The 19563-nt window shown below is 33.5% G+C and overlaps 1 protein-coding gene across 2 annotated transcripts in view; it reads right to left on the bottom strand.

The window, feature by feature from the left end:
- The window catches only part of LOC138325637 (E3 ubiquitin-protein ligase Rnf220-like), a 59688-nt gene extending 47141 nt beyond the window's left edge, over positions 1-12547 (bottom strand). The window contains exons 1-2 of one of the 2 annotated variants that reach the window (XM_069271428.1): positions 12496-12547; positions 11100-11705 (exon numbers count right to left, since the gene is read on the bottom strand). In XM_069271428.1, coding sequence (XP_069127529.1) covers positions 11100-11667 — 568 coding nt within the window. In that variant the 5' untranslated portion in view covers positions 11668-11705; positions 12496-12547. Of the gene's footprint in view, positions 1-11099; positions 12001-12495 lie in introns of those variants that run through there. The other variant, XM_069271426.1, reaches the window with a different exon arrangement.
- Positions 12548-19563: the final 7016 nt, after the last annotated feature.

The following is a 19563-nucleotide window of genomic DNA, read 5'->3' as shown; positions in this document are numbered from 1 at the left end:
TTCGTTGAGCGCGGGCATATTAAGTGTTCAGGACCCACTTAGTGAAAGCTGCTGATTAAATAAAACAACTTCCATCAGTGTTAAAACAACACTTGTTCACTTTTCATTTAAATCGAAGCAGTTAATGGTCACTGTGTGATTGGCTTGTAATCCAAATTCATGAATTTGGGGGAAGACATCTCTACCGCAGTTTAAAACTGTCAGAACCTGATCTGTACAGGGCTTTGGACCGGGTGATAAATTTCTATCTAATAGTTTTCGCCTTGTCATCTGATTCCACAATAAGCTTGCATAACCTGCCTATTTGATAAAATACAAATCCTCGCCCTGTGATTGGGGACATAAATAACTGTTTTTCATCAGATAAGAAATAGCTTGGGATACGTACCCCATATAAGAGTCGACCAGATAACTTGCTCTCAGTTATACTACCCTAAACCATCCTAAACAAGAGGATTACAATTTCTATTATCTTGGCGAGAAAATTTCTGCATTTATGTTACAAATTACTTGTGCCATAAATCTGAATGACTTACAACTATCAGAGAGGATGAAACAGGGGGTGATAAGTGTTCCTGACTGGACCGCCTCAATAATCCACCCCAACAGGTTCACTCCCTGTACTTTGGACCATCGTAAATCCACACTTGAGTCTTTTAAACAACACCAAAATCAAAATTACATCATGAAACTATGAAAAACTCCAAAATCAAAATAACATCATGAAGCTATGAAAAGCAAATTCAATTTCTTTTTTTATTATATCTACCAGTAAGCATTATCATACAAATGGCTGCCACAAAACATTGCTAATATTTTCATTCATGACTTTCTGTGGACATAATCTCATGACCCTTCCAGGAAAACATAAAATCTGGTTTTCCCAATTTTTGGCTCTTCAACATGTACTCTGTATTCACAATGAACAGTGCCTCAAGTTCCCCCCTACACCTCCCCACACCCCCACGTGCATCCACCAATACACTTAATGTGGACCGAGGCATTAAAATTAGATTTGCAGAGTGCATGTATGTTACAGTGAGATAGCACTTTAAGGAAGACAAGCATTTCCTCTTTCACAAGGAGACACAAGAAGAATGACAGTCTGCGACTTTAATCACTAGTCCGATGCCCTTGACTAGTAATTTTACAGCCGGTCTAGTGCCAATTGTAATGAACTAGTCTGATTGACTAGTAGCTCCCTATTAAAATCACCAAATACTACATTTACAAGAGCGGTGGTCCATTGCATATTTGAACACATATTGAGTACATTCTTTATGTGATAATTTGTGTTCAAGAAAGCATCCAGACTGTAATTTTTGTAAAAATTGTAAACTATGGTAATGACTGAATTTGAAGTGCTGAAGCAAAACAGCTATACATTTAACTTGGAATAGAAATTAAATTGTCGGAATAGTAAATTTTTGGGGTTTACTAGTCCAAATGACTTGCAGTGGAAACAAGAGCTGTTGGAGAACAGCAAAGCCCGCCTATTCAGAAGAAGTTGATGTTCAAGTATTTACTATTTAAACATGGAAATATGACAAATTGTTGACTCAAAAAAAACACCTAAAGAGCCCCAAATTGGTTGTATTATCACGTTCAGCATCCATACACATTAGGAAAATAAAATCATGAACATTTATGATGACTTAAGCTTAAACAATTGACGAAACAGAAATTTGCTCAAAAACTTTAACGTGAAATGGGACACCAACGCTGATGCCGACGCCGGGGTGACAACATTAGCTCCCCCTATTCTCCGAATAGGTGAGCTAAAAATTAATGTCACAGACTGGAATGAGAATATACCAGTCTCCCAAAACACATGCACTAGTTACACAAGATATTAGGAACATTACACCTGTTAAATGAAAATCTGTCATCACCTATACATGAATTTTATGGGTTTGAATATGTCGGTATCTGATCTAAATTTATAAAGATCTTAATTCATTAATCTTATTTTCCAAATAAAATGTTGGAAAAATGCATAGTATCTGATTTCAAAGTGAAAAGTGGTATATTTCCCTTCTTAATTCAAATGGGTAGTCTCCCTTTAATATTTACAACAACTGGATATATTACGTTAAGAGTTGAGTTACTTCCCCTTTCTAGATCATGATCTAAGATGAGGACATAACTAAACTTTACATTAATTGGATTCATGTAATTAAAGTATTTCTTTAAATGAATGTTTAAATATGATTTAACAAATGAAACATTTTTGTATTTCTGTTGATATTTACTCGCAGAAAAAAATCAAAATGGCGTTCATACATGTAATTTTAAACAGATATATAATCACAGTCTTTTTTAATTACTTGGCTATATATATAGGTAAAACTACGATCTTTGAGTCATAAAATAATTTAAGTTGAATCTTGGTAAAACTTGAAGTGTCCTTATTGTGGAAAAGGTCTTTAAATAATAAAGTAGATTTTTCAGCTGTTTCATGTAGCAACATCATGATCACCATGCGACATGCGTGTTCAACAGAGATCTCGTCTTCAACAATGACCAAGCTGTTCAGCATATCAGTTGTTTAAAAAGTCATTTTTTAGGATTTTTCATACACTATCTTCAGTTTTCTTTTTATTACAAATATACATATACACTATCATCAAATTTGTATTCATTCCAATATTACCGTAGCAATGATGTTTTATCTATATATTATGTGTTTTCAAGGATATGACTACATCGCCTAGCAAAGCATGTCATGTCTGAGACAGAAAAATATTTCATATCTTGTTTTTTATAATCCCTTATAAATGGAGAAAAAACACATTACAAGAATTGACTTCAGAGTTTTTGCAGACTACACATATGGTATCGAGACATTTCTTTTACATCTGATTATTCCAAGTCACTTTTTAAATTGTTCTGTCAGAAAAAATTCAAAAGAAGCTTTATAAATTGACAATTGAAGTATGAATAAAAAAAGACACCTATAAACGTAGATATTAATTGGGTATAAATGTCATGGTAACATGATTGTAAAATTATATTTTTGATCTGAATGACAGGTGGTTGTGGACTAAGACTATCACGGTGTGTGATAAGGCTGTATAAGCCTGGAGGAAATGATGGCTGGTACGTACAAGCCCAGTACACTGGCTTATATCAGCCAAATATCACATAGGAGAACTTGGACATATTTATTACCAACAACCTGTTCATATGGACAATCAATAGAAAATCTGTAAAAAATATATACATATCGTACATAAATATTTTTTATATACATGCATAGATGAATTACATGTCCAAACATTCATACTCCATCTAAACCCAGCGCATGATACTGATCTGTTGTATTTTTTCAGACGAATCATAGAAATTAAATAATCGGGACATTTATCACTTTTTATTGAAATGTTCTGTCTACATGTGTGTAATAACAATAGGTTTTGGGTGAAAATGACGTAAGGAGCGACAACATAACTTAAAACCATAAAAACACTGACACAAGTCAGAAGTTCCGCAATGTCTTTAGATATAAAACATTCATTTTTGTACAACCCCTTTTTCAAAAACCAACAAAATCATCACCAATCTCGAAAATATTTAAATCATCAATCAGATTAAGCTGGATCATTTTTATTCAAACTAAAAGGGGAGATAATCTTGCAGACATTGAGAAATTTGCTGGTCCGACGGACATGTCCGGTATAATTTGAAATGGACCACCTATTTTAAAATCCAGTCCAAACCAACTGTCCTGCAATTATTGAGTACTTGAAGTTGGTAGAAATGGCGTTTCTGAAGTATTACGCAGGTGACGAACCTGACAAAAATGTAAACTACATAATATAATCATGAAAACAGCTGCCTGGATACTTATAGCAGGAAGTTATGCCTACTTCAAAACTTCATAATTATGTTCTGCCCCGTAAAATCTTGTTTGGTCCGGCTTACTCTCAGTCCTATTTCCGATGGAATGCCCAGCCATTTTTTTCTTCTTTCGCGATGTCTGATCTTGAATCAGTAATCTGCTTTGAAATCCTTACCAAATCTTTGGGTCCACTGGTCATGGCCAATCTAATCAATACAACTACAAACCTATTATCTATATACCTTATTTGACCCCAATAAGCACCCTTTTTGACGCCTTAACTTCCCTTAATTTACTTTAAATTAAATGCAGACTGAAAAAAAAAAAAAAAAAAAAATTGTGTAGGTATCTTCATCTGATTTCTTTTGCAAATTGAATCAATGCTTATTGTTATTTTTTTATCTAATGAAAGGCTTATCCAAAGATACTATTAAGTGTCCCTTATATTTTCAATTTGTTATGCACCCTAGGGCGCTATTTAGGTCATATATGGTACATAACTAAACTCTTAAAACTTAAAATTAAAAATTGTTTAATTCCAATATTACCATAATCAATTTTCACATTACTGATAAAAATCATCTAAACTAGCCAATTATGACTTCATACTAGGTTGAGGCCACAATATTTTAAAATGTGTTTAGTTTCATAAAATACTGACTTCTTTTCAAGGCAGTATATATATAATATAACAATGGAGGGTGTATATCATTATTTCAACTTGCACTTAATTTTTCAACTTGATGGTCTTGAAGTAAAATGGTCATAGATTTTATTACATGGGGTTCACAGAGTATGTTGGGGTTTTGCGGTGGGTAAAGTATTATTTACTTCTGATTAGTCCCATCTTCAGTTAATTGTGATGTCAAAATCATGTCAAAATATGACATCACAATCACTGGAAGGTTGATTTATCAATGTAAAATTGTACTTCACCCACCTCTTTTTGGTATTTCAAATAGAGATTGAACAGTGTTTTGATTGCGTTAAAGGTGGTATGAACGCAATGGGATACAGACACATTCAATGTAGCGCATTAGCGCTACATGTAGAATATGTCTGTATCCCATTGCGTTCATACCACCTTTAACGCAATCAAAACACTGTTCAATCTATATATTTACATAAATAAATCTACTTTTGCGTAAAATTTAAAACGGTGATGGTTGCTAAGTTGGGTAACTACGGTAGTCAGGATGACCGTAGATATAGTTCCGATTGTTGAATGTTATAGCTGCAGTTTGAAATACAACAATGACACTTCAATTATTTTCAACATATATATATATTTTTTTCATTTGATAATATATCAATAGTGTCCATTTCAAATAAAAATTGAGATAACCAAGGCGGAACGACTACCGGTATGTATCGTTGTCAGGGTAGTGATGCGGTCCGAAGTGGAGCGAGTCGCCATATTTGATTTTCAACCGAGGAAAGTGACTGTGATATAGCCTATTGATGGTATGACGGTTGAGCTACTGAATGTTTGTCATATATGTATTGGTCTAAGAACGCAATTTAGACTAAATTCTTCATAGCCATGACTTTTATTTTATTGTACGGAGGATAGACAAGTGTTTGCGTGTGTGCCAAGACGCCAAGACGCCCCCATTTAAGCTGATGATACTGTTTCGGATAGGCTACCTGTAATGTTTTTTTTTCTGGAAACCTGTATATGATCTGTTAATCTATTGTTCGCTTAGACGCTCCCAGAATTGTTCACCGACAATCAGATGTTCTGTATATTAAAGTGAGATAAGTGACCGTACACACATGTACAACTGACTTAACTATGGGATTCCCCGAACATTGCTGAGGAAAGCCCCCGGTTGTAGCCCTGACCAGCAATTCATTTTGTAGTTTATTACCGTTACAATGCTTGAACACATGTTTTGTTTTGATGTCAAATACATATTAAATTGGATCTAATAAAAACTCTTTATTGTTATTTTAAAATCCGTCAACTTATGACGCAATATCTTATCGAAGCGTGAACTAGAAGTAGTCCGAACCTGCACTGCGTTTGTATCCATATGTCATTGCGTTTACGCTAATTTGAACGCAACTCCCCTCCCGTTGACTATATAGGGACATATGTAAATATATCATGAAATAAGCTTTAACCACATTAGTAAAAGTTAAATATTGCGAATATACGCAACACAGGCAGCCAGCACGTTGGTTTTCTCCTCAAATCGCATTTATATATACAATTTGCACGATCATACAACAAATACAGCTTTTTTTATTTTTACATCAAAATAAGATTTAAACAGATTAGGTGCAAAAGAAAGTGTGTTGGAAATCTTTTAATAAAATTTAATTATCTGATATGATGGTAAGTTTGGCGGAATCAATCTACTTTAGGAACATTAATACAATTAGGACCTAACATGTACTTCTAAAGTAATTAAGTCAATACGATCATCCATCAAGTTGTCTTCATCAAATTGGAGTTTTCATCCACTTGTACTACTTACGTAACGATTACTGTCAGCAGGGAACACAAGTTTGGATTTGTAAACAAATTCTACCTGAAACCGAGTGCCACCCCAACATAATGATGTTATCTTTGTTTTTATTGGGTCCTTGTACAGAAGGTATAGCTTACTAATCTCACACACACATTTGTATTTATTCAATCTGGCTATAGACCCAGGCGTCAAACATAGTGTACCAATTTTCTGGTAATTTGCCGATAAAATCAGTAAATCGGTTTACATTTCACACCCAGACCTAAAAAAAGTGACAAATATTGTAATCACGGCCACAGGGGGTGGACACTGGTCAGTCTGTTGGCATTGAGATTGACACCTTACCTGTGTGTGGCTAGTATGGCCATTGTTTGACCAGTAAGTTACCCTCATCTGTCCTGCTCCTGGGGCAGGCTAGTCACTTAACAAGGCCATAAGGTTCCTAGGCCCTCACACAATCACCCAGTAACTTAGCTTTTCAAGGAGACATGTAAAGAGCTTAGCTCAATAAAAAGTCAATCAGGACATGAAAGATATAGGTATTTTATCATCTACATACAACACGGAAAGACATCTTCTGATTAACTTGGCAAATTATAAAGACTACCCATTGGAGTACCCTGAGGGTTTTAGGTGTGTACTGAACAGGTATATATCCTAGTTAAAGGGACCTAAGTATTGCTGTAATGCTATCATATATACTTATATACTGGTCTACCCGTATTGTAAATTCTCTTCAAAAACTCCTGTAAATATTTATGATAGACAGAGTGATATATGGCATTAAAAAAATTCCAGAGAAGTATGGTTATTATAACAAAATTGTAATCAAGATTAGAGAAATTGATAATATAGATTCAATAATTAGGCAGGTACTCTTTCTATATCCATTTTTATTTTCTAAATCATTATTTGAATTTCTAATTTCAAAAGTAAACACACTAAACTTTGGTCATGTTTACAAAGGGACTACTGAGTAAATTGAAATAAGTGAGCAATTCCTTTTCAAATTTTTAATCTAAAAAATTACCTAATAATCAGCTAGCAAATTATACATTAGAATGATTCAAATAAACATCAGAACAAATCTTTATTTGATAACAGACAAAAGTAACACGTATATAAAAAAAAATATTGCCTTGTTCTTCAGAGAATTTTTAGAAAATTCCAATAATATATTCACAGATTAATTCAAATTCTCTTTATTTAACTTACTATAGGGAATATCTAAATAAATAAATTAGACACATTGAATAGACAAGCAAAGGACCATTTGCTGTAAACAAAGGAAACATTAAATTGTTTAAGCATAAGTGAACTATCCTAATAAGTAAAGAGTATAAATTTAATAGAGAATAAATACTATTAAAATTGCCTCCACATTAAGGCTGATAATAGTAATAATATGACAACGAATATATATGTATATTATTTTTTAATTTACAACATAAAGACAAGAGTCTAAACCTGAAGAATTTGATACTAAATATACACTTTTTTATTATGATATTTCCGCAGTGATCGAGAACTTTTCAATGTAATTTATTTTGAAAATTATTTCCAAGACAGGAAAAGTATTTTTATTTTATTTAAATTATTTCCTTTCCACCACGAAGAAAAATCAACTAAATTCTCTGATTAATTATTAAGGTGGCAAAAAACTATTTAGAGCTGTCAAATTAAAGCTATACCAAGGTAGCAATACTTGCATCAATTTTTCCTTTCTTAAATTATAATTAATTGAAAAAGCATTTGACTTTTCATAAGAACTTTAGTCATTATGATTCTTTAAAAACAATAAGAACTTTATGATCATAGAATTTGATCAAATATCACCATAAATAGTTTTATTTTCTTTAATTATATTCAGCAGTCAAAACTTTAAAGAAATATATCAAAATATCCTGTATTACATATTCACCTTAAGATTAAAACATTTCATGAAAAAATTAAATAATTATAAGTTATAAATGTACCTTGTACAGAATACTAAAGCTTTTATGACTAATTACAGATTAACATTACTTTTTCTACCTTTTTAAATAAACAGTACCATTTTCTTCAAATCTACCTTTATGGGAAAAAAATTCTAAAAAAATCCATTTTAATGACCTTATGAAAAAAAAACCAATCATATTAAGTAATATGCTAATGAGTACTATTATAACTAAAGGCTTTTGTCTGTACATATGACCATTTTCTTTTTTTATATTTTCAATAAACTATAAATTTTTCTTAAAAACTACCACAGAACAATTTCACATGAGAAGATACAAATAAGGATGACCCTTTCTTTGACCCAGGCCTATGGGAGATATCATGTACTTTCACACGGCCGCTAATTGACAAGGCACTGGTCACCAGAGTGAAATAATATTTTTGGTTTTAAATTCAAACTAATATTCCCCGTTGTATAACAAATCCATTGGCACCAGTAAAGCTGTCCATTTTACAAGTCAACCTTGCAGAGGTGCACTTTACAAGGCAAATTAACACCGGCAATTCCATTCTTTACGGGTACACCCGACATTTATTTTTATTTTTTCAAGAAGTTTTTCCTTGTTTCAATTACCATTTGTTCTTTGCATAGCTATAGAATTACGTTAAAAGACTTTTCCAAACAAAATGTTACAATTTATCTTATGTCCACAATACTTTTAAAGTCTTGTCCATAAGCAATATTCAAAATCGAAGTTGTTTTTTTTTAATGCAGAAAAAAGAAACTGGAAGATTGTTGTAAATTAATTGAATACATATTAATCTAAAACAATAAACACCAAAACTTATAAAAAAAAAGTCATAGATAAAGAGATTTAATGTTCTAAACGAGCATTAAGAATGTCACCTGTGAGTATAAATTATTAGGAGACTTTGATTTAAGATTACACAATTAAACATGAAGAATGATCCATTTGCACTAATTATCTACATGTATGATTGTTTTGTTTTTTATCTAAAAAACGGAGATAACACTTGTACATAATTTGTATTAAATTCTAGAATTATTTATCAATGGACAATATAGCATCTTATTTGGTATATATTTATATCCAGACCCATCTTAATTTCAAGTGGCTGAAGTGGTCATAAAGTGCTTAAATCTTGATGATTCTGACCTGTAAGCTTAACGCTATCACAAAGCTGTGCATAAGTAATTAACTTAAGGAGATATTTACTCTGGACTTTCTACCACATAAACTGCTAAAAAGAATTAATTTTGTTTTTATTTTCAGACTTTCAAAAAATAAAGAACTCTTGAAATTGTTAATGCGTATCATGGTTTGTTTTAGGTATTCACTCAAACATGTTTAATATTGAAGCATAATTTATGATGATCATATGATAGTGATACAGCTGAAAAATGAAAAAAATTTGGTTCATGAAGTTGGCCATTTTTATTTTAAGCATAACTGTATTAAACTGTTACAAGATACAAGAAACTAGTTTAGCTTCTTTTCCTTATATTGATTTTATTGTATAAACTACAGGATAAAATGTGTAGCATCATATTAATTAGCATTATGCAATATAACACTTCATGATTTTAAAAACTGAACTTTGTCTTATTACTACCTGTAGAATCAGATATAGTTGACAAATATTTTCATACTTGCAAAATTGTAAATCAATGGAATATCTAACACTGACTATAATATTAATTTTTATTAATTAATTTTCATTTCCTTAAATTCCTTTAAACAGTTTTTGGTTAAAAAATACCTTCAAAAAGATCTGATTTAGTATCATGAAATAATGTTTGCCAGGAAGTCTGTTTTAAGTGGGAAACAAAGCAATGGATCGTTAAGTAGTAGACGATAGTCACTGCTGATAACATTAAAAGTTTAAACAAAAATATATTGATGATATTGTTGATTTGTGATAGAGGGGTACTCGGGCCATGCACAATAGTAGTGCTTTATATACTAGAGTCAGTCGGTGCAGACACACAGATCGAACCTATAATGATCTAACTGTATATTATATTTATCATAATTACACACAATCAGAAACGTGACCCTGCTCTCACCAACTGATGGCTTTTACGTGAATAGATAAATACCATTCTTCTGTACACAATTTAAAAGGTTAGCGGAAAATTATGGAAAGTTTAAAGAGAAGAATCCTAATTTGTATTACCTAACGAGGTTCAGACAAAGGCATCAGTTCAGTGCCTGTAATATTAAACAAGACGATGCCTTTTTGTGTAGTGATTAAACTGATGGTTATCTACGTTAATTATCTTTACCACACGCAAGCTGTGTTCCAGTACAAATATAATGAATTTCCATAAAATATGAAATATATAACTTGCTCAATTTTCATTGATTTTAAATGATAAAATCATTTTAACCTTTTGTCCGGCCAGTATGAACTCCCATTTAGTTTTCCGATCTCGTTACAGGTTGATCTAGTGTCAGTTCAATGCTTAAACCTAAGTGTAGGCTAGTAATTTTGTTGAAGGTAAATTCTTTAATCACTTTTAAAATACTTGTATCCGCAGATTTCTTAAATCAGTGTTGTTGATCATAAATTATGTTTATCTTTAAGAATACAGTCATGCACAAACATTTATTTTAGTTTCAGTTGTATTATTTCACATTTTATTTATAATATTTTTTCTCTTTTTTGTTTTGTTTTTGTTTTTATGGAGTTTGAGATGGAAAATAGGTTAGGAACAATCCGAACATGCAAACAACATTAGTACTATTGAAACAACACAAATTAAATCAATTTAACTTGTGTTAAATTTTTAGAGGAAAAAAAATAATTGAAAAACTCACTTCTAAGAGATCTCCCTTCAGGATCCGGAGTTCCTCGGTCAAAATCTCCATCAGAAAAGTTTTCAGAATTTGTAGCAGAGCTAATACTTGAGGGTCGTTCTTCCTTAACGAAGGGCGTGGATCCTTTACTCTCCCCACCCTCACGAGTGGGGTCACAACTGTCCCTGTCCAACTTCTCAGATGAGGAATAACTAGAGCTCGACTCATCAAGTTTAGGTTTTTTAGCCAGGGAAAATGCTGAGTGATAATTCTCTGTCCCATCTGGGTTACTGACGGGACGAAACGCACTCCCACCCCCGGGGTTAATCAACCCCATCCCCCGCTCCAGGTTAGCACGTACATATGGGGGAACAGGTGTGTACAGGGGTGGGGGGAAATGTTCCCCGGGCCGGTACATAGTGAAGGGAGGACTACCAAAAGGTGTAGCCATGTCCTTGTCCACATTTTGTCCTTGGAAGGGGTGGGGAGGGGCAGGCATCCGTGCCCCCTCATGATTTTCAGCTGTTGAAGCCAACACCATCAGGGCTGGAGAAGTAAGTGGATTCGGAACAAATGAAGTATTTTCCATGATATTTGGATTTCCAGCCTGAGCCGCCGCCACAGCCGCTGCATGATGAGAAAAAAAGGGATTTTTGTGCCACAAATTAAAACGAAACATGGCAAAATCAGAGATACTGCTCATGTTGTAATAGTTTTCTGGAAAAATTGTCCCTTTCCTACTTTTTGAGCAATTCATGAATTTTGTTAAATAAAATCTGTACACTCCAATATTCCTGTATAAGATTACAGGCTAAACACAAGTAACTCCAATATAGCTGTCTCCTTTTAAGTCCAATATTACCAGCTATTGAAATACAGATGGGTATGTTCATTGGTTTGGACTATTTATCTGAGTGGAGCAATATTGGCACAGCCCACTTTAAATATATTATCTTACAATACTGAAGTGTCAAGTGGTAGCGTCACATGCGCAGTAGCGACGACTTCCATATATGGTAACTGTCAATAATGGTCTACCTATAGGAATTCCCCTTCACGTAAATAAGATAAATATTTCTGGAAACGAGACTTTATGTACAAAATAAAACACTGTCCATCATTAGTTAACTATAAGGATGCTTCAAACTGCGAAAAAACGGTAAGGACATCGATTTTCAGCAGCAGATGGTACTCGATTGAAAAGTGCGCTTTTTGTAAACAAACCGAGCACTAGCTTGAGTTCCCGTCAAAACTATGATGGGACTGATTAATAAATTGACAAAAACAAAAATAGCTTTACGATAAATAATCAGACGATGCATATAAATAGATTCAATTTAAGCATTTGAAACAATTATACGGGCACTTTAATTTGGGATGACAATGATATCAAACGGATAAATTTGGCAATACTCACTGGATACTAGGATAACACCTTCGACATTAGTGCCTCGCTCTCACAGGGAAATCCCCGCTGAGAATTATGGGTAAAGCGGGGATTCCCTTCCGTGTTCTTAAAATAGCTAAATTGATTTGCGTGTAACAGGATTTATTTGCTGTCATGTTTACATCTAAATGTTATAATATACGATATATTTCATCCCGTGTATGTATAGTTTGAATGCCTATTGTTATCTGTTGGTAAGTCTACAAACTGTCGGCAGATTTGTTGGAAAAGAACTTTGTCATTTCAGCATTTTGACAGCATGTCTACATGTATATAATTATATGCATGTTTCTGATGTTGCAATGTACAAGTGTATAATTTCTGTGACACCAGGGTCATTTGGCTAAAAGTCTATAATTTTTTCATTAAATTATTTTTTTCGGATAAAATGTATCTTATGCGTCTAATATTTTTCTTCGTAATTTAGATTATATCTATAGTTCCTAATCTTAGGCGAACATTTTGACATGTTATTTGTATTCTTCAGAAACTATGAAAACCATCAGGTTTGACTAATTAAGCTATGAAAATCACTCAAATGTTCAGACAAACATGTATGATGTCTTATAAACATATATGTAAGTTACAACACAGATCGTTTGCACTGTAAAAGTTCTTGTTTATATGCTTTATCTATGTTTATAGGTGAAATGTCACTTTACAATAAATAAATAAATTAATAAATTAATTATTAATGAATAAATAAATAAAATGTTAAATGAAATTGTAGATCATTATTTGGCTTCTTGGTTTGGGAGTGATTTTTGGCAGTAACAGTTACGTTCGAGCTCTTATTCGTATATTCAAGTGTAAGATTAAAACTACCGGGTATATATATATATGCATGCACTGTAGATATTGTATTTGTCAAAACGTCAGTGACCAGTAACGCACGTGTAGTTTAGTTGACATATGAAAAGCTCTACTTGATATAACTTTAACAATGCACAAAACATAAATGAAGCAATCCAATTGATTTTACTAAAAGAATAACATGTACAATTGGTATAGACTATAGTTACATATATAAGAAATGTAAATCTTAAAAACTCACTTTATATTTTGACTGATGTGGCTATAATTAAAATCGTGATTATCTATGTATGTTATGATATCGTATTCAGAAAACACATGGCATGTCCGCATTGTCAGTCGATTTTATCGACCATGTTACTTTCTTTTAAATGATATACATATATATATACACGGAAATGAAAGAAGTACATATGTTGCCACGTGGAAATTTCGTGAACAATAACTTGATACATGACTTACATATTTAGCTTGAGAGACCCCCCCCCCCCCCCCCCCCCCCCCCCGCTTCCTCCTTTTCCGGTCAATCAGTACAACAAACAATACATCAACACCCAGTCATTATGTAATCAATCCATTAAACATAAACCGATTGTTTACCGTTTACGTTTGAAGCTATTGTGTTGAACAGAGATCTAGACAAGATACAGTTACTAATGATGCAGCGATAATTTTGATTTAAAAATAATTGTGTACATCAGGTTGTGTTCTATGTCAGCCTATTTACGTGTGTGGTATGTGCAGTGATAGACAGTAATTAACACGGACTAATTAGACTTAACACACAGGGATTACTGGGTGCACTTGTAAAGTGCATCAACACAATAGGATACATGCCATTCACCAGACTATATATAGTTATGTCTCCAAACTGACTTTGTTAAAATACCAGTACTATTCATCCAGGGGTGTATATAGTTACATTTGATGTTTTTTATATTGATATTTAGACTGTAAACAATTTATGAAGGAAAAACTATATCATGAAACGATTCTTCATTTTTTAATGTCATTGCTTTATTCAGAGATTTCCCTTTGACGGTTTAAATTAAATTAAGAAACTAGTCAAAATGGCATCACCTCCGCTTACGCACGAAATCGGCTCTTACTTTAATCATAGTACTGTTTGTCGTTTTGGGCGGTTAAAGTATTTATACTGGCAATTTCCATCTATGTGTCTTGAACAATCTCAAAAGGTTTAGTAATAAAACAATTGCACTTACTAAACCTTTGGCCTTAGGAGCAAGGTCACACCCCCTAACAAAACAATATGGAGATAGGTAGATAGACAAGAAGATCCAACATTAAATATATCCATTTTTGTATCTGATAAAATATAGTGCATTATAAACCATTTTTTAAACCAATACAGTAAAAAAGATTCATTATAATGAAAAGTCCAAATAAACATAATTTTACAACCGGTGCTTATAGACGCACGGAGATTATCATCTCTGGAGGTAATATGACTGCTTTAATTAATAATAGTAACCACTTTCTTCGTACATTGTGTTTCTGAGAAATCCATCCATGACTTCTTGGCATAACGTTAATGGATAATATATTTTTGGACCAAGCAAAATCCGAGTAAGTTGTTACACGAGAATCCCCTAACAGATGGGATTTTACATCCCGGTCAATAAAATATGTTTATTATTAGTAAAACAACGTTTACTCTGGATTAAAGTGACGTATGGTCTTAAAACGTCTAATTAAGGTATTAAAGAAAATTAATTTCACGATCGTTTTTAGATTACTGTTTGTTTTTATGCATTTTGTTTGATGGTTTGTATGCTTGTCAATGACATCTTTTGATAATACATATTTTTGTTAAAATTTTGACAATATTTTTCCTACTTGATAATTCTATCGTAAATCTACTTTCATGGCTTTTGACCATTCCCATAATCACCAATGTTCACCAATCACATGTTTTAGATTTTGGTGAGGTGTGTTATCTCTCAACTTTACGCATTTGATTACCTCATTTGGTTTTGACTACTGTAGTTGCCATTTGTGTGCGTATGTGTTTATTTATTTATTTTGCCATTGTAATTACCATTAGGTTTTTTTTCACCATTGCAGATGCCGTTTGGGTTGTTTACCACTGCAGTTGTCATTTAGGTTTTTGACGAACGCAGTTACCATTTGAGTTTTTGACCAATGTATTTGTATTTTGAATGTTTGACCATTGACAACTGCAGTTGCTATTTAAGGTTTTGACCATTGCTGATGCCATTTTGGGATTTTGTCAACTGCAGTTGTCATCAAGATTTTTAATCACCGCAATCGCCATTGGAGTTTTTTACCGCCGCAGTTGCTTTTTTTGTTGTTTTTGACCAATGCAGTTGTCATTTTGGGTTATTGACAACTGTAGTTGCTATTTGAGGTTTTGACCAATGCAGTTGGAATTTGCCTTTTTGACCAATGCAGTTGCAGCTTTGATTTTTGACCGATGCATTTGTTATTTTGAGTTTTTGACCACTGCAGCTGTCATTTGATTTTTTTGACCACTGCAGTTACCATTTTGATTTTTGACCACTGCAGTTGCTGTTTTCAGGTTTTGACCACTGCATTTGCCATTTTGTGTTTTTGACAAATGCAGCTGTTATTTAGGTTGTTGACCATTGCAGTTGTCATTTTAGTTTTTGACCACTGCAGCTGTCGTTTGATTATTTGACAACTACATTTGTTTTTTACAACAGCAGTTGCTATTTGATGTTTTGACCACTGTAGTTGGAATTTGCCTTTTTGACCGCTACACTTGCCATTTGGATTTTCGACCACTGCAGTTGCCTTTTTTAGTTTTTCCCAATTTAGTTGCCATCTAGTTGCTTTATTTCGATAAAGTAGATTTATTGATGGTCAGACATTTTGTTTCTGAGAGTGTGTGAAGTCGATAACGGTTCTTCACAAGTTCATCATCAGTTTGACATCAGCTGTTGTAACATACACAATCGTTTAGATCCAACGGCATCAGAAACCATGAAAATAATTGTGAGGCTATTCATAGCTGAAATCCATACACGATGACACACCTAATACCGCGAGTATTCATCATAACACAGAAATGAATGGCGGGCAGACGACAATCGTAATAATCCAACAGGAGATGTTCTTACGTCAGCATACTGACTAATATTAATCATAAATTCAATCATTACTTCCATGCAATTTCCTCTTGGAAATAAAATCCCTGAATTGTGCATTTTATGCACTACTCTATGTACATCGCAGGTATCGATAAACTCACAGGTAATATGTGGCGAGGAAGCACAGGTGATGGTGCTTCGGGAAGTTTATTCAAATTGCGATTAGCGCGGGGCTGATATTACAAATAAACGTTTTGTCAGGCGACTAATTACACCGGTGGGATGCACAATAGAGGGCGCATTTTACCGTGTAAATCTTCTTCACAAAAATGTTTTATTATCTGCCAGAAAGCGAATACTAACACGAAGAGGATAGGCTGCTATGACAACGGCCAAGCAAGGCACACAGGAGGCGGTCATAAAAACCTCACTACTAATATTATGAACTCAACACGTGCGGGTTTTGTCGATGTAACGACTTTATAATTGATATTAAAAATGGGGTTGTTATTCAAAATTCAGCGTTTAGAAACTGAATTAAGTATGGATTATTTGATTTTGTCAGTAGGAAATCCCACTAGATTGGAAATAGATGGACGGTACTTAGCCGAAGAGAGGAAAGCAACGATATAGGCTTATCCCATACACACAAGTTACATTTTAAAACCATGATTGATAGATGTTTTATTCAGCGTAATTTGTGGTCTTTCGAATATCACAGTGAATTTTAATGTGGATTTACGAAATTCCTTTAAGAGTTTTAACTTCTTGAGAAAGTTTTCTTCTCTTTTGCGAGCCAACAAAGTGTCAAGTTGCTGCATAAAAATGGCAGTTTTTTTACATTATAATTTTTATCCTCTCTCGCGCCGACAATAAAATGTGTAGGACACGTATTGTTATGATGGGACGAGTTGTCCCAGTCTTTGATCGCACAATGACATGTTTATATCTCGAGCAGATTAACAGTGATGTTCTATCAGAAAGAAACATGTACATTCAATCGTTGAGAATTCTAAGTAATTTATTCTGTAACATGCATTAGGTATTTATGTGATAAGATATTTCTAGCATGTACAGCGGCTGTGAAACATGTAGGTAGTATTTAGGCGATAGGTAAAGGCTATATTTTTAAAATCATTTTATGATCAATATGTCAAGAACGCAATAAATGCTAGAAATATAAATGGGCAAGTATTACAAAAAGGTAAGGTATTTGCTTATAAGAATGGAGAAGGGGTTAAAATGTTTTAACATTTTGCATTCAATTAACTGTTTCGGGGACGCATTTTAAACGCATGAGAGGTGAAATGTCCCTTTAGATGCAAATAGAACAGCATCCCCCCTACTTCTACTGATGGAGGTTTTACTGCAGTAGTTAATCCAGTCACACAAACAGCTTCACATGATATAAGTACAAACAGAATCTGAATAAAATATTTCGAAGATCTACAATTACTTTCTGCCATAGGTTTTTACTTAAAGGTTCTCTTGAAAAATGACAGGCTTTGTATGATATGTAAATGTCTCGTGCTGCGCAAGGAGTGAACCCAAATTTCCTCTAGCCCCTAAACCGGAGTAAGACATTTGAACAGATGCCTGTGCAATAATCCCAAATTTGCACGGGCTACATTTTGGCGCACGCGTTTTACAAACATTTTACTGATTTAGACCACAGTTAAATCTATCTCTAGGTGAGTAGGTGTTAATATCTACTTGTATTTATCTAAAACAGGACAATGGATGTTATACAAGAGACTTAGATATACCTTCTATATATAAGTCTGGTTATACCAATCTGATTTAAATACAAATCCCTATGATCACTCCAATTTTATACTCTGCGGAAGCTGATTTAACAAGGAAGGGATAATGGCACCACCTTGTCAAAGTCCTTTTTTACAGGTGTCATTAATAGCAGGTTTGGCTGTTATACATGGAGAATAATTAAAGGACAGTTATTTCATCTGGCAACAGGTAGAAGAGGTGCAGATCAGACTGAACTATAGAAATAAAGTACTAATAATTATTAGTCGAACAAGATCTAAATGTGACGGGTGCCGTCAAATAGAGTTCCTCCAATCTCAACAGAGCCTAATTTAACAAGAGTGACCTCCCCTGAATGATGACGTGACATTGTTTTACCAATAAATACATTTTATTTCTCAGAATGAAAAATCAAAATAGTTTTAAGTCACTAGTAAAAGTAAGATCTATAACTTAGAAATACAACAAAAATAAACTTGGACCTAAAACGGATCCCTGCTGACCAGTGAATAAAGGGAGATAACTTTTATTGGTTAAAGAAAATTTGGAAACTGCTACAAAAATTGTTTTTACTCATATTTATGTAAATTATGTTGTTTTTTTTCTCTCTTGAAAATTAAGAATCTTATTAAAACTACATATTGAAACCGATTTCAGGCAAATCAGACCTGTGGTTAAATATCTATAAGCAGTTCAATTTTGAACAATGAAAGGCTCTGGCAGCCATCTTGGATGCTGGTCGAAAAAATGAAACCGGCTGACACATCTGCAGGTCACCAAAAATGACATCACAAAATTTCATGGCGATCCGACTTATATTTTTCGAGAAAATGGTATGACAAAGTCGCGGCGGAAAAATAAGAACCAGATGAAGAAGAAGAGTATAATAAGAAACAGCGCAACACAATAAGCTCTCCACTCCGCTGGGGGAACTTAAATAGTCACACAAATCACACAAAACCTTCATAAAATCATAGTTTGAAGTCCTTGGTCCCTTAACTAAAAATGTAAGTACTGTTGTTTTATCTAGAACCCCCCCCCCCCAAGACCTCTGAAATGGTCTATGGATGCTTTGGTTGGTCAAAATTGATAAACACTGTCTCAGACCCCTGTGTTCTCAACCACACACCACACCAACAGGTGTGCTACATTACATGTAGAATTTGTACATAAAAATGCTGTTACTCAATGTAATAGTCTACATTTTGTCATTTACCAGCAGGCTACATGTAAAAATCAATGTCTTATATGATTTTGATAAGTGTTGTACCTTTCAAGTTGTGGTAACAGCTAGCCACTAGAGTAAATTTATTTTTAATTTTCTCCCATTATTATTGAAACATCTCTCCATCACCAAGTGCAAAAGGGA

The sequence above is a fragment of the Argopecten irradians genome, chromosome 6 (assembly GCF_041381155.1).
Source record: "Argopecten irradians isolate NY chromosome 6, Ai_NY, whole genome shotgun sequence".
NCBI classification, from domain to species: domain Eukaryota; kingdom Metazoa; phylum Mollusca; class Bivalvia; order Pectinida; family Pectinidae; genus Argopecten; species Argopecten irradians.
This window is presented reverse-complemented; position numbering and strand designations above follow the sequence as displayed.